The sequence below is a fragment of the Vipera berus genome, assembly GCF_964194415.1.
Source record: "Vipera berus genome assembly, chromosome: 11".
In the NCBI taxonomy this organism is placed as follows: Eukaryota; Metazoa; Chordata; class Lepidosauria; order Squamata; family Viperidae; genus Vipera; species Vipera berus.
In genome coordinates this window covers 10,685,998-10,702,441 of record NC_138214.1, presented here as the reverse complement: position 1 = coordinate 10,702,441, position 16,444 = coordinate 10,685,998, and the positions used below count along the sequence as shown (strand labels likewise).

The 16,444-nt window shown below is 43.5% G+C and overlaps 1 protein-coding gene across 2 annotated transcripts; it reads left to right on the top strand.

Annotated features, from left to right (window-relative positions):
• Positions 1 to 96: 96 nt before the first annotated feature.
• Positions 97 to 15,517, top strand: APOOL (apolipoprotein O like). 2 transcript variants are annotated; one of them, XM_081336321.1, is made up of 9 exons: positions 97 to 122; positions 6,199 to 6,303; positions 8,386 to 8,505; positions 10,029 to 10,083; positions 10,887 to 10,985; positions 11,652 to 11,743; positions 12,380 to 12,493; positions 14,101 to 14,266; positions 14,948 to 15,517. In XM_081336321.1, the coding sequence occupies exons 1-9, from the start codon at positions 111 to 113 to the stop codon at positions 15,043 to 15,045; spliced, it is 861 nt and encodes a 286-aa protein (XP_081192447.1). In that variant the 5' UTR covers positions 97 to 110; the 3' UTR covers positions 15,046 to 15,517. The 2 variants fall into 2 exon arrangements, with proteins under 2 accessions (XP_081192447.1, XP_081192446.1); XM_081336320.1 differs by having other exon boundaries at positions 105 to 122; positions 6,196 to 6,303.
• The last annotated feature ends 927 nt before the right edge of the window (positions 15,518 to 16,444 follow it).

The window sequence follows — 16,444 nt, the reverse complement described above, 5'->3', positions numbered from 1 at the left end:
GTGACGTCACTCTGACGCCACTTCTCCGCTCCACCAATCCTTGGTCAGCTTTCCTACCGCTCCGCCCTCTTCCAGGTTGGGCGCCTCCCTCGCGAAGCGGTGGAGCCAAAATGGCGGCCAAGGTGAGTGGCTGCGTCGCGCCTCTCCGGTCTCCTATTACGGCGACTTTCGAGGCTGCTGGAACCCCCTTTTTCCCCCCTTCCTTCCTTCTTTCGTTTCGGGATCCACGACGGGGCCTCCCACCGACAGGGGAGCCCTTTCCTGCTTTTCCACTGAAAAGAGTGGCTCTGGGGCTGCAAAGGTTGCCTGAGCATGTGCAGAATTCCCATTTCCTGCGGGGTCTCTTTTTGAGTGTCAACCAGCAAGGCTCCTTTCTGATCTTTGCTCTTGTCTCCCGCCAGCCACAACATTGGAACTTTGTCCTGCAAAAGAGGCTCAAAGGGGGAGGAGGGTGGCAAAGGCGAGTGGACTCCTGAGCGTGTGCAGAGTGATTTGTCCTATGCCCTACTACAGCCTTGCTCGGAGGAGACTGAATGTGGGGCTGTGAAAGAAATAAGACTTGCAGGGCAATGAATGAGGAAGGATGGGCAAAGCTTGTTCTTTTGCATCCCTTCCCATTGCTAATCCTTGTTCGTCCCTCTCCTTATCAGTACGGAAAGGTGGACTTTGGGGGCATTCCTGAAGATGCTGGGCGGCGGAGCATGTGCAGAATGCCCTTCCGTTGTGAAATCCCACTGATGCTGCCCCCAGGTGTAACCCGACATCCTTGGGATGTTTTTGAGATTCTCTGGCCATCCACCTCACCTTAAGAAGAACCACACTCTGCATCCTTCACCCATCTGATCATGCATCCCATCTTCCCCAACCTGATCCTGTTGACCATGGGAGTTGTAGTGGAGCATGGCTGGCAGACACCAGGTTGGGGAACGTTGTGAGGCTAGCAAAATCACATTGATGCTGGAAACCCCTTACACCGGGTTTTTTTTCCAACCTTGGCCACTTTATCTTAAAGTGTGTGACTTCAGCTCCCAGAATTCCCCAGCTAGTGTGCAAAATTGTGTATAGTGAGCAATTTTTTTAAAAAAATCCAAGTGTGGAATTTGCTGCTCAAGCATTCACATCCCTGTTCATATCATCCCCTTTCAACAAAAAACAACAGCTTTTGTAATATCTTCATTTTCTCCAATATATTCGGTATAGCCCAGATAGTGAAGGGACTACTGTAGTAGGCACCAGATTTTTTGGGGGGGGATTGCTTTTAAAATTTAGATTACAGTCTGTTTTGTGGATCACCTGTATCAAATATTTTTGGTAGAATGTAATATGAAACCGTATAACTGTAGTATAAAATGTACAATTCAGTGTGGACTCTTCCGAGTTCAAAGGCGTGATGTGGCCTTTCACAACCAGTATCACGATATAACACACAATCCCCGAATATCTGTGTTAATTACCACCTTGTTATTCTAGGATCTTTATTTCTGCAGCTTTTCTCTAGTTCTGTGTCTGTTTTGACAAGCCTGGAGCTGAGGGATCAATTCATACTTTATTACGTAGAAGACAGTGGTTGCTACTCATCAAGGGAAAGGTTATAACCAATGTGTCAAACTAAAGCCCTGTTCTGTAATTTGTTTTAAAACTCAGAAAATTAGTGTTGGGCATTCTTGAATCAATACTCCCACAAATTCCTATTTTCAGTGATAAGGTGTTTTCAAAATGCCATCCTGTGTTTTGAATCTTCTGGGTATTTTCCTTTGAATCTTTTCTCAGATATGCAGTTGACCAGATTATTTGTTTAAATATTAGTTTTTTCAGCTGCTGATTAGGTCTGACAGGACATCATGTATATTTCAGGTGTACAATTTTTTTTTCTGGCAAAAGATGCATCCTCATTAATCAATTGGTTTCATGCCAGCAGTGACCAAAAAAAAGAAGAAGAGGCTTCTTTAAATGTGTATTATTCCCAGTGCTTGTTACAAGTACTGTGAACTCTATAGAACTAAACAGAGCAAATTATTATTATTATTATTATTATTATTATTATTATTATTATTATTATTATTATTATTATTATTATTATTATTTTAAGGAGGTACCTGGTTGATATCTAGGATCCTGGAAGCAACCCATGTCAACCATTAGTGCCAGTCAATTTGAATGTTCAGTTGACTGAGGTTCATGTTTCATAATGATGATGATGATGATGATGGAAGGGACCTTGGAGGTCATCTAGTCCAACCCACTGCTCAGGCAGGAGACCCTATCCCATTTCAGACAAATGGCTGTCCAATCTCTTCTTAAAAACTTCCAGTGTTGGAGCATTCACCGCTTCTGGAGGCAGGTTGTTAATAATTACTTAGATAATTAAGTAGATAAAATAATTAGATTATTTTGATCAAAAATAAAAGTCTGTTCCAAAGCTAGGCATTAGCTTTGAGTGTCATTTTGTTTTCTGAGAATGCCTACGGAACACATGGCATTTTTAGAAAATTAAAATGCTAAATATCTGTAACACCAGTAAGCACCAGTTATTGCATTGAGGTTGGCGAGAGAATACGAAGGGACAAACTCACAAAACTATCTTGCCATAAATACAGGGGTGATGAGGGCTTTTTATAAACAGGCAGCATATATATGATATGCATTTACCAGTGGTCATGTTATGGGCTGGCCCACGACAAATGAAGTCTACAAGTCAGGCTTTTTCTTTCGAGCTTTTAAAAAGAGACTGGACAACCACTTGTCTGAAATGGTATAGGGTCTCCTGCTTGAGCAGGGGGTTGGACTAGATGACCTCCAAGGTCCCTTCCAACTCTGCTGTTCTGTTCTAGCTTAGATACCCATGCTATTTTCTTAAATCAGCCCAAGAAAGTGGTTTTTCAGTGATACTTTTCAGAGAAGTTTTTGACTTCCCTGTCTAACGTATAGCATGATTTCAAGCTTGGAAGTGTACGTCTTACCCTTTGCAGCTTGCAAAACCTCTGTTTGTTGTCCCTGAATTGTATTGATAACCGAGGAGCATTATTTAATCAACTTAGTTTAATCTGAGCGAGAGACAGTTAGAGGTAATTAAATAATCTCGGTTTTTATCCTGTCCTAATATATGCTCCCTCCTCAGACACGCTGGCTGAGTCTTGTGATTTTAACAGAATTGGGTGGTGTGTTTTTTTTTACATCAGTCAATATTAAGATAATTGCTTCAAAATAATTGCTGGGCAGTGAAATGTATTATAGGAGCATTTTGTTTTGTCACTGCCCAGTTCCTTTCAGCAGACATCCCAAAGCAATTAGTGTCATTCGTGGACTGAGCCAAATCCAGCCATCATGCTGCAGTTCCTAGCCATGTAAATAAGATTGAAAATGTATGAACAAATGAGAAAGTAAAAAAAAAAAAATCAGTGTTGAAGTTTCCAGTCTTGTTTCTAATGAGTCCCTCCCCCTTCCAAAGTAACTTTGCCATTAAAGCGGATTAAACATGAAGGATATTTGCAGGAACTGAGTATGGCTAGTCTAGCGAAAAGAAGGACTAGAGCAGTGATGGCGAACCTTTGAGAGACCGAGTGCCCAAACTGCAAACCAAAACCCAGTTACGTATCGTCGGGTGCTGGGTGGGCGTGGCCTGTTGGGTGGGTGTGGCTGCGGTGGTCACAGCAGACTTGGTGGGACTAAAAAGTTCAATAAATCAATTTCAACTTTGCATGATCTTCTTTTTTCCCACGAGAAGTTGAAATTGATTGATTGAACCTTTTTTTTTTGCACACGGCAGCGGAGGCCTAAAGCAAAAAGGTTTTATAAAACCCAGCTGAAGGCTTAGGGCTAGGTCGACGGCGCGCGTGCCCACAGAGAGGGCTCTGCGTGCCACAGGTTTGTCACCACGGGACTAGAGGTAACACAATAGCAGTGTTTCAGTATTTGAGGGGCTGACACAAAGAAGAGGGGGACAATCTATTCTCCAAGACGCCTGAAGGCAAGGCAAGAAACAATGGATGGAAACTGATCAAGGAGAGACCCAACCTAGAATTTAGGAGAAATTTCCTGACGGTGAGAACAATTAACCAGTGGAACAACTGGCCTCCAGAAGTTGTGGGTGCTCCATCACTGGAGGCTTTGAAGAAGAAAGTGGACAGCTACTTTGTCTCAAATGGTATAGGGCAGGGGTCTTCAAACTTGGCCCTTTTATGACTTGTGGACTTCAACTCCCAGAATTCCTCAGCCAGCAAAGCTGGCTGAGGAATTCTGGGAGTTGAAGTCCACAAGTCATAAAAGGGCCAAGTTTGAAGACCCCTGGTATAGGGTCTCCTGCTTGAGCAGGAGGTTGGACTAGAAGACCTCCAAGGTCCCTTCCGACTCTATTCTGATTGATTGGGTGAAAATAAAGGCCCCATCCCCTCATTAAAATAGTAATGTATAGATTGCCTTTTGATACTTGGGCTTGACACATCGCTTTTGTAAGCACTATTTAGGAAGTTCTGCCTGGCAAAGGTGGAGAAGAAAACCTGGATAGACTAGTTCCTGTGACCCCTCTTCTTATTCCCCGTAAGCTGTTGCTAAAAACGTAAAGTTGAATCTTGCCTTCTGTGTGCAATTTCTATGTCCAAAGCAGGTCTTGAGTTCCTCCACAGAAGGAAGGGAAATATGTGGAGCAACTATACAGTGCACATGGAGGGAGATGCCCACTGAAAAGCAGTGCCGCATTGTGGTTTAAGATGCTGGACTGGTCCTGAAGAGATCCAGAACTTGAATTTAGAAACCCCCTGGATGATTGTGGACTAGTTGGTGTCCCACTTCAACCTACCTCACTGGAGGTTTGGGGAAGAGAGAATTAAAGGCCGTCAGGCATGCCTGCTTAACCTCATGTAGGAAAGCAGGATGCAAGTCTAGCGAGTAAATAAAGCCTTCTTTTATTGTCAACTTTCTCCAGTCTAGAAAAGAGACCTCCACCTTAAATCCAAAGTACGGTCCTTCCTATCCTTCCTCTAGCTTTCCCCCCCCCCGCCACTTTCTTAAAACTTTTTCACAGCTGATCATCCCAGCATCTATCCAATCCTCCCATGCTATTTTACATTTGTGGTTTGCCTTTTGTTTTTTTAAACTCCCCAGTTTGCCTAGAATAGAATAGAATAGAATAGAATAGAATAGAATAGAATAGAATAGAATAGAATAGAATAGAATAGAATAGAATAGAATAGAATAGAATAGAGCAGACAGTGTAGAATAGAATAGAATAGAATAGAATAGAATAGAATAGAATAGAATAGAATAGAATAGAATAGAGCAGAGACAGTATAGAATAGAATAGAATAGAATAGAATAGAATAGAATAGAATAGAATAGAATCTTTATTGAGAACAGAGTCGGATTTTTAAAGAATAGAATAGAATTAGAATAGAATAGAATAGAATAGAATAGAGAATAGAATAGAATAGAGCAGAGACAGTGTAGAATAGAATAGAATAGAATAGATTCTATTGAGAACAGAGTCGGATTTTTAAAGAATAGAATAGAATAGAATAGAATAATCTTTATTGAGAACAGAGTCGGATTTTTAAAGAATAGAATTAGAATAGAATAGAATCTTTATTGAGAACAGAGTCGGATTTTTAAAGAATAGAATAGAATAGAATAATAACTTTATTGTCACTTTGAATGTACACTAATCAACATACATTAAAATGAAATTTCATTGCAATACAGGAAAGGTTCCCAATCTTTTTGGGCACCAGGGACTGGTTCTGTGGAGAGAGGTTTTTCCACGGACCGGAGGGAGCATGGTTTGGTGTGCTGCCCGCATCTTGCGGATGGGGCTTTCCTTGTTTGTGCGGACCAGTTGCTGGCATGCCGTGGCCTGGTACTGGTCCACAGCCCGGGGGTTGGGGACCACTGGCATACAGTTCTGAAAGGGTCACCACCTTCAAAGTACACTATATAAATATAACAAACATACATACATATATGCATACATACATAGATAAATACAGAATTATGCATATACCCGCATATATGACACAGAGAAGCAACACAAGAGTCAACTCCCTGGCCGGTTCATGATGAATCATGGATAAACTAGCATTCCTAGCTCAGAGATGTGGGTACAACAGTCTTCTTGATTTTAGAATGAATGTTGAAGCACAGAAGCTGCTTTCCTGGAGTTACTGACCTTGTTCCTTGATTTATCTTGACTTTTGCTTGTGACAGCAGGTCACCAAATGGGCAGCCCTTCCTACAGTTTTAGCATGGACTTCCACTCATGCACTTGCCGCTGCCGAAGGAGAACAGAAATCCCACCGGATTAAAGTACATCAGGTAAGATTCGTAAGATCATTGCGGGCTTCGGCTTGTGCAAGGAAGCTTTTCCTCTGAAGGTTATATTTCAGTTAAACAGTCTTGTATCATAGTATGGGAACTTTGAATTGGGTTAAAATAAAAAGATTGTGCATCATTATTTATTTTGCCGTACGGCCAATAAATACACATTGTGGTTCATTATATAGCCCCTAAGAGAAAAGTAATTAACGAGTAAAAGTAGTTAACAAGTAACAAGCGTCTTGTAATGTGAGTTGAACACAAGATCACCAAAAGTGAATATATAATATTTCTACCTATTCAGGAAGGTAAAACCAAGCCAGCTGTTTTGGGTTGGGTTGGGTTGGGTTGGGTTGTCATGGTGTATGAGCAAAGAAAACATGATTTAATCCTCTTATTCTCTGCTGTGGACTTAGCTCCCAGCATTCCCCAGCCAGCAATGGCTATTGCTGAGAATTCTGGGAGGCAAGCTCCAGACATCTAGACAAAAGACAAGTTACTTTCATACAAGGATTTCACTCCTGTTTAGAGCAATCCTATAACACTGAGTGGTGGCTCAGTGGGTTAGGACACTGAGCTTGTCGATCAGAAGGTCAGCAGTTTGGTGGGTCGAATCCCGAGTGCCGTGTAGCAGAGTGAGCGCCTGTTACTCGTCCCAGCTTCTGCCAACCTAGCAGTTCGAAAGCACGTAAAAATGCAAGTAGAAAAATAGGGACCACTACGGTGGGAAGGTAACAGCATTCCGTGCACCTTTGGTGTCTAGTCATGCCGGCCACATGACCACGGAGACGTCCTCGGACAAGCGCTGGTTCTTCGGCTTTGAAATGGAGATGAGCACCGGCCCCTAAAGTCGGAAACGACTAGCACGTGTGTGCAGGGGAACCTTTACCTTTTTTATAACAATCCTAAAGTATAGTTATGCCTATACTTTTTCTCCTTTGGGGGAATTCCTTCCTCGTGCCAGTTCCTAACTCCAGGGTTTTAAGGGCCTTCTTGGAAGAATCATGCCTTGATGGCTTTGCAGCTCAACCATTCAGGATTTTTTTTATTTCTCATGAAATCAGAGAAAAGCATAAAATGTAAAGAAAGAATGGGGGGGCAGAGGGCTGGCTTGCTAGTAATTTCATTTTGTGGACTTCATGGACTTTTGTTAACTCCAGAACCTGTAGCAGATCAGGATGGGCCAATGATTGACATTCCCTATTCTCAGGCTAGTGGTGGGGAGGGATGAAAACAGCAGATTCCTTTGGGAAGCATGGAGATATGGAAGAAAATAGAATAGAATAGAGTTAGAGTTAGAGTTTGAGTTAGGATAGGATAGGAGTTAGAGTTAAAGATAATAGAGTAGAGTAGAGTAGAGTAGAGTAGAGTAGAGTAGAGTAGAGTAGAGTAGAGTAGAGTAGAATAGAATAGAATAGAATAGAATAGAATAGAATAGAATAGAATAGACCAGACCCTGGAGGTCTTCTAGTCCAGCCCCCTACTCACCCTACTCAAGCAGGAGAACCTATACCGTCTCAGACAGGTGAGTATCTAGTCTCTTCTTAAAAATCTCCAGTGATTTCTGGTGGCAAGCTGTTCCACTGGTTGATTGTCCTCACTGTCAGGAAGTTTCTCCTTAATTCCAGGTTGCTTCTGTCTTTGATCAGTTTCCAACCATTGTTTCTCATCCTTCCCTCTGGTGCTTTGGTGAACAACCTCTCCCGCTCTGCCTTGCAGCAGCCCCTCAAATACTAGAACACTGCTATCATGTCTCCCCTTTAGTGCTTGACTAGACTCTTGTGCATGGACATCAGCAATAAATCAGCTTAACGGGAATGTAAGGTGTGATCCTGATTCTTCTTCGTCCTTGACAAGAGGCAGACGTGAGCACTCCTTTGAGCCATTGGATTGCAACATCTATGGCCGCTGAATGGTGGAGCACCACTCCCGTTCATTCTAGTCAGTAACCTGACGGCCAATGTTGGTTGAGTGGGAGCAGAGAAACACCACTGATAAGATAATGGAGGGGAGGATTGCTTTTCTTTTCCCCAGGCAAGCCTAGGGTCACCATCCCCCCCTCCTTTTTTTTTTTTTTTGCAGCTTCCCATTTACAATGCCCCACCTCTGGAATCACGGTACGTTGACGAAAAGCCCGGCCAGCTGCAGACCAGGATTTCATCTGTAAGAAAGACGACAAGCGGTTACGTAAAGGGTTGCAAGGTGAGAGCGCAAGCAAGGTTCTTGATTTGGGAACAGGAATAATACATTTCAGAAGACTCAGTCGCAATCCTCTTGAAGATGAGAGTGGGGGCGGGGAGGCAAACACGTTGGGAATCAAACCAGCCAGGAGATGCGGACCAAATATCTCTCAGTCACAACAAGCTTGTTGGGTTTTTGCACTTAAGATGTTTCTCCCTTGGGAGCGGAGACATTCTCAAATAAGTCATTTGGGGGGGGCGGTGTCCCCCACGCCTATCCTTTTGTCCTCTTAATTATCGTGATAATCCTGAGCTTGTTGGGCAATGACATCTGGTGGGGTGAACCCAAAATTATGTTATAAGTTTCTTACCTTGCAAACTGTAGCTCTGTGGATAGAGAGAAGACATTCTGATTGGTACTTGACTTAATAATTGGAGGAAGGGCATTACGGCTCTCGATATCATCCTTGATGTAAATCACAGCTCCATATGGAATTGGACATCCAGTTATGAGGCCACTGCTGTCGCCCTGTAGAAGTTTTGCATGTAATTACATGGATGGTTTGTCTATGTATCATGTTCATATGCTACATAAATAAAACCTTGCAAGCTATAATGAAAACTCAAATTGTCCTGCAAATGCATGGAGAAGAGAGAGAGAGAGAGAGAGAGAGAGAGAGAGAGAGAGAGAGAGAGAGAGAGAGAGAGAGAGAGAATGTGTGTATATTGTTCACTACCGTATGGTTAATTTGCTGACAGCTTGGATTGTGGCGTGAATAAATCTAATAGGTACCACGAATACTGCATATGCCTTCTGATGTCCAAGACAATAGGGAAGATTCTTACCAGGCATTTTTTTTGGCTGCTTGTTTTTTGATTTTATAAAAATCTTTTGACTCTGTGCACTGGAAATTCAGAGAACTGTGATCTCAAACCATCTGCATTAAGTGACATTGTCTACCCCAGGGGTCCCCAACCCCCGGTCCGTGGACCGGTACCAGGCCACGGCATGCCAGCAACCAGTCCACACAAACAAAGCAAAGCCCCATCCGTGGGATGCAGGCAGCACACAAAACCACGCACTCTTCGTTCCACAGAAAAACCTCTCTCCACAGAACCGGTCCCTGGTGCCCAAAAGGTTGGGGACCTCTGCTCTACCCCATCCTGTCCATGGATACCTGTGGGACGACAAGGGAGAGCAGCGATTTGTGTTTGTGTGTGCCGACGTCATTCCACAAAAGCTGCCACTTGCCTCAAACCGAGGGGCCCAAATATAGAAGATCAGCCTTATGTGAAGACTGTCTCTCATCCCTTTGTCATTCCCATGTGTGCATCGCTTTCCAAGTACAAATCACTTCCATTGGGATAGGTTTACATACTGCATAAAAAACGAGTATTTTTTCTCAGCCATCTCTTCCTTCTGCGAAACTGCCTTCGCATTTGTCAGTGGGGTTATTATTATTATTATTATTATTATTATTATTATTATTATTATTATTATTATTATTATTATTTAAACAATGGATCTTTTGTTTATTTGCACAGGATGCTTACCTCTTCGTCAAAAATGGAGTCACTGCTTCACTACAGTTTGGGAAAGGTGGGTGTGTAATAGAGCACTTCGCACCTCCCTGTGCTTTGTCTGTACTTCTGCCAGCCTTGCAAGGTAGCCCAGACAAGAGGCCTGCCCCCAAGTATAGGTAGTCCTCGGCTTATGACCACAGTTGAGCCCAAAATTTCTGCTGCTGAACGAGACATTTGTTGAGTGAGTTTTGCCCCGTTTTACGACCTTTCTTGCCACGAGTTGTTAAGTGAATCACTGCAGCTAAATTGGTAACCCGGTTGTTAGGTGAATCGGCCTTCCCCATGGACTTTGCTTGTCTGAAGGTCGCAAAAGGGGATCAACGTGGCGACCTCAAGGATGCTGCGACCGTCATAAATTGCATGCCAGTTGCCAAGTGCCCCGATTTTGATCACGTGATCCCAAGGATGCTGCAACGGTCGTGCGAAAAGCAGTGGCAAGTCACCTTTTTCAGGGGTGATTTAACTTCGAACAGTCACGGAATGAACGGTTGCAAGCCGAGAACTATGCTACTTTAAATTTAATGTAAGGATACCTTAACAGGCTCCTGCAAGCCTGAAAGTACAATTTTCTCCAGCCAGCCTCCTTTATGCCGCAAGGAAGTTGGGAGGGTCCCTTCTGAGCTGCTTGCCCTGCCCATGTTCCTTTTGTGGGCTTAGCTGCCTCTTATCTGACCGTTATTCAGTCCTCTTGCTCTTGTTTCCCAAGGCCCTTCCTGCGTAACCACAACAACCTCCGGCCATGAAAATTAACAAATTGAGATAAAAGAGGTGGGATAATCCAGCAAGAACTAACCATGATTGGTTTTGCTTGTTTTTAAGATGCGTACGTTTACCTGAAGAATCCACCTCCAGAATTTCTCCCCAAAGTTGGAGTGATCACAGTTTCAGGACTGACTGGAATAGTCCTGGCCAGGAAAGGTAAGATGATGGGGAAGGAAACCACTCCAGAGGATAAGAAAGAGGGGGAAAAATGTACTTATTTATTACAGTGATCTCTGTTGCTGTGTTCAATTCATTCTTAACCTACAGGTCAGTTTTAGCAGGGGTGTGGTTAGAAAAAGTAAAGATGGCAACTGCGAAAGTGTGGTGGCAGCTGTGCCCTAGGTGTGCTGGGCATATAAAATGGGTCTCGCCGTCGTGGCTGCTTCTTGGTTTTGTTGACTATGCTGTGGGGAGGCCTTGCTCCAGGCTCAATCTTTTGACCTGCAGCTTTTGAAGCTGCAGCTGTGGACAAAAAGAAAAGAGGCAGCTGCTTTAAAGGGCTGCCAGCAAATGTTAACAGGTACAACGCCACGGTTCGAAAACACCATTTCACCATTTCCGTATCCTAAGCACTGCACATCTACTGAATATTGAGCATATCGAATACGCTCCATTCTCAAGAAGTGTTGACTTGGGTTCGTTTTGGGTGGTTGAGCCTGAATGTGCAAATCTAGACAACTTGGCCAATGCTTGGTTCAATGTACTCTAGGAAAGCAGATCAATTATGTAATGACATAAGTGATTTATGAGAACGGAAGTGTTGAAATGTCATGTTCCAGTTAGTGGTGCTCCTTATTCTCACTTGTGACTTGTTTCTCGCAGGATCTAGATTCAAGAAAATTGCTTATCCCGTCTGCCTGGGCTCACTAGGTATATCTCTTTGCTATCCAGCACAGTCGGTGATTGTTGCAAAGGTAAGCTGCTTTTAAGCTTCCTAAGGTAAAGGTAAAGGTTCCCCCGCACATGCGTGCTAGTCGTTTCCGACTCTAGGGGCCGGTGCTCATCTCCGTTTCAAAGCCAAAGAGCCAGCGCTTGTCCGAGGACGTCTCCGTGGTCATGTGGCCGGCATGACTAGATGCCAAAGGCGCACGGAACACTGTTACCTTCCCACCGGAGTGGTCCCTATTTTTCTACTTGCATTTTTACGTGCTTTCGAACTGCTAGGTTGGCAGAAGCTGGGACGAGTCACAGGCGCTCACTCTGCTACGCGGCACTTGGGATTTGACCCGCCAAACTGCCGACCTTCTGATCGACAGGCTCAGCGTCCTAACCCACTGAGCCACCGCGTCCCTTTAAGCTTCCTACTTAGGTGCTTTTTTTAAAAAAATAAACTTTTTCTTTCACTTTAAGAATGTTGCCGCTAGTTGATATTTTTAAAACTCCGGGTTACAAATTTCCAAAAAGATTGTTATTCAGAATTAGAGGTTTGTTTGTTTGGTTTTTTTTTTACTTCCATTCTCTGAATTATCCTATTCCAAAAAAAAAAAAAAAGTAAGATCACCACTTTGTGTCTGTTGCTCAGTCGAATAACCTATTTCACGTTAAACCAGGTAACAGGTAGCAAAGTTTATGCCGCAAGCCATAAAATGTATACGGTTGTCGGATCGCTCTGGACCAAAAAACCTTCCACAGAAGTTCCAGTTGCACAGGAGAAAGATACTCAGGTACATCCTTTTCCAAGAAGCATTTTAAATAGCAAACGTTTTGGTGACGCTTTAAGATGCCAACATTCTGCATCGGATTAAATGATAAAATCTACTGCATCTCTACATTGCCCATTATAAAGAGGCCCTAAGGTGGAATTTAAGGTTAGTTATCTATACATGGAGTCCTTGGATGCTTCTGAATTTGGTGGTTTGCTTGGTTGTATGTATACACGCACATACACACACAAACACACACACATACTGCTGTGCAGGTTCTGAGGTTTTGCTTGACAAAAAATACAGGAAACTAGAAGTCGCCTCCAAGCTTTACGTTTTTATTCAGCTGAACAAAGACGGGCTTCTCTAAAAAAAAAAGAGAAAAAGCCCCAAATATCAGAAAAGCCTTATTTTTATTTTATTTTATTTTATTATACAAATTTTATTGATTTTCTGATATTACATTCACATATTTGAAGAGCAACGTGGTGGCCAGGTAGTGGTAATTCAGTTACATACAGATATCATTAGTACAGATTTCAAATTGCTACCGTAAACATTTCCTCTCTTTTCCCCTTCATATATATGCTGTCTATTTGTAAATTGAGAGACAAGTTTTAACCTGTCCCATCACATAGAAAATAACTTTCTTACACATATCCATAGTTTTTACCTTACACGTATTCTAATTGTTTTAACATACGATCCAAAAGCCTTATTTTTATACCTTCTTCGATGACGTAAGCAATTCACCCAGCAAAGCTGGCACACATAAGAAAGACTTCGCCCTTTAAGCCTGGCACCACTGTAGATGGGAAGGAAGCAAGCAGAAGTAGCTAAAAATGTGCCCTTTGGGGTGTTCCCCCAGGACACCATATGTTCCCTTTTGGGTGGTTTAGGTGTTTCCCTAACACACCATATGTTCCCGGGTGGGTTAGGATATTGGCTGTTTCCTTTGCTGTCCTTTTATGACAGGGGTGTCAAACTCAATTTCATTGAGGGCCACATCAGCATTGCGGTTGCCCTCAGGGGGCCAGGTGGGCGTGGCCAGGGTGGGCATGGCCTACTGGGTGGGCGTGGCTAAAGTGCGTATGGCCTACTGGGTGGGTGTGGCCAGCTCTACATCGTTGGCATCAAGGGTGCCTATGGGGGCCTGGGCAGGAGTGGGAGAGAACGGAGGGTCTCTGGGCCAGGGCCAAGGCAGTGGGGGCCGTTCCCTCCCTGTTTCCAGGATGGCTTCGCGGGCCGGATCCGGCCCCCGGGCCTTGTGTTTGACATGTCTGTTTTATGACCTTGCATTCATGGTTCTGCAAGTGGCTAGAGAGAGCGGGGACATCTGTACGTATTCACAATTGATACTGTCCCCTAAGTCCAGGTCAACAATACATACATACAGTGCAAAAAAAATAAAACAAAATCTGGCCCAAATCTTTTTCTTACTGGCACTTAATGACTTCTGATAAGGATTCTGTGCTAAAGATAAAGCAGAAATATTTTGGCCAATGCTTTTATTAAAATCACTCCCTTTTTTTGGGGGGGGGGGAGTCACACTGTTTAATTAGAAGAGACTGCCCAGCCAGTGTATCCTTCTGGATATTCCATAATGATGTCTCTTTTTTCAAGTACAGGAAGCATCACCAGTCAGTCATAGCCTCCCAAAAACTCAGGAGGCCTCCGTAGAACCGGAGGACAAGGCAGAAACCTCAGAGGAACCAGCCCAGAGAGAGAGGTCAGACACGCAGAAAGATTACGAGGCTTTGATGGGTGCAATGAAGGTGCCAAACGTCAGAACAGGTGAGAAGTTCTAGCTGCCAACACAGGCTTTCCCAACTCTGGATCTGTAATTCCCAAACTGGATGATTTTTCCACATGGTTTTTGGGTGGGGGAAGTTGTTAAAACACGTTTGGAAAACAACTGATTAGCACAGGCTGTATCACACTCTTCCCCAGAAGAGGCGAGACGTTGTGAGAAATTAAAATGGTGTCTGTCAACCAGTACAAATCGAGGGGAATGAATGAACGAACACAGGTCGCCCTCGAGTTATGGACACAGCTGGGACCAGAATTTCCCTGCCGTGCTTATTAAGTGAGCCATGATCCCCTTCGGTTGTTAAGCGAATCCCTGCATTTGTTCAGGGAATCACAGATCGGGTAAGCAAATCTGGCTTCCCCCATTGACTTTGCTTGTGAGAAGCCAGATGGCAAAGTCGCAGATGGTGATCAGGATGCTGCGGCCATTCGTATAAAGACAGGATGGTTGCCACCCATTTTGAACGTTGATCCCATGACTGTGGAGATGGCTATGATGGTCATAAGTGTGAGGACCAGTCATAAGACCCTTTATTCAGTGCCATTGTAAACTTCAAATGGTCGTGAATGGAGGATTTACCTGGAAATAAATAAATAATAAACCTTAGCAGCCCTCCCCCTCTTTCCAGAGATGCCTATACTAACCTCCTGGTGTCTATTTGGCAGAGGTATTGAAGGCGCCCACGTTTAAAGCAGACGCGAGCCTCATGGACTACGGGCAGGCCAGCCCAGAAGATGCAGATCTGTACAGTAAGAGAAGCTAATGCCCTCCAGTTTTCCTCATGGGACTTTAAAAAACAAGCAGAAGCCCTATGCAATTTGCTCACAGGTCTGCACGGTGATACGCAGCCAGGTAGCATCCTGACTCTTCTTCTCTTGCCAATTTTCTCATCCAATCCTTAAATCTTTTTTTTTTTCCTACTCATTAGTGCCACTTCGGATTTTCAACCGGTTGAAAGTGTAATTGGTCTCTGGGTGTAAAAAAAAAGCGAGAAGCTTCTCAAGAGATCCGCGTTGCCAAATTAGTGAATAACGTAAATAGGACAGGATACCGTGTTGCTTCTATTCAAAAAGCTTCCGATAATAACGTAGCGTATTTAAATCACATTTTGCTTTGCGCTTCTTTCTAATCCATGGGCTATTCAAAAGGTTTTGCTGTCTGAGGACCAGAAGGATGTTGAAGTCTGTAGAATTGATTGTGCCATTTTCAGTCCATAAAATATAAACAATATAGATTTGTTTGCCTGGCTTTAATGAGTGTAAACAACGGCGCTAGGTTTCCCATGCATATATTATTGCACATCCTTTACAGAGTGGGCTGTTAGGCTGTCTAGAGGTGTGACGTCCACTATGTTGAGCTCCTGGAACTAGTATTTATTAAGTAGGATTGATTGCTAATCAATCTCCCATTTCCGAGGAGGAGCAGACTCCCCAAATATTTTGGTTCTCGTGAATGATGGCAAATGTACATGTTCCAGGATAACGTTGCAGGATCCGGTCTGGGTCCAGAGGTTTAGTCTTCGGAACTTTTGACTCGTGCTTGAACCTATCCTCAAGGGAACGTCGCTCTCACCAGAACATGTTGGTCATTCTGGTGAGAGAGAAGCGTAAACCTCTGGTCCCAGTGACTGACCAAGATTGGACCCTATCTTAGTTCTCTATTCGCTATGCAACCACGGACATACCTTTCCCCAACAACGTCTTCATGCAGGGTGATGCTTGGATGACTATACAGTGATGATCAGACCACTTGCTTTCAATTAGTTCGAAGACTATATATAGTACAAGAGAGGCTGGCCTTTAAAATCTAGACTGAACATTGAGAGCAAAACAGAGAAAGGGTCTAAAACATGGGGAGGGGGAGTAAAAAAATACACTTAACATTAAATGACCACTTTAATTGGATCCAAAATTGACTCGGCTTAGGGGATCTAGCAGAGAAAACGTGGATTTTTCTAAAATCTCACTTGATTGTCTAGACAGCTGCACTCTAAAATGGGTCTCCAACCTTGGCAACTTTAAGAGATGTGGACTTGAACTCCCAGAATTCCCCAACCAGCGTGAACTCTGGGAGTTCAAGTCCACCCATCTTAAAAAGTTGCCAAGGTTGGACACTCGTGCTGTAAAAGTATCATTGCAGAAGTGTAGTAACGGCCGAAGTTG

Excerpts from the sequence above, each read along its gene's own strand:
- APOOL (XM_081336320.1), top strand. Across the intron at positions 10,986-11,651 it reads AATAGTCCTGGCCAGGAAAG|GATCTAGATTCAAGAAAATT; the intron begins GTAAGATGATGG and ends TGTTTCTCGCAG. Across the intron at positions 14,267-14,947 it reads GGTGCCAAACGTCAGAACAG|AGGTATTGAAGGCGCCCACG; the intron begins GTGAGAAGTTCT and ends TCTATTTGGCAG.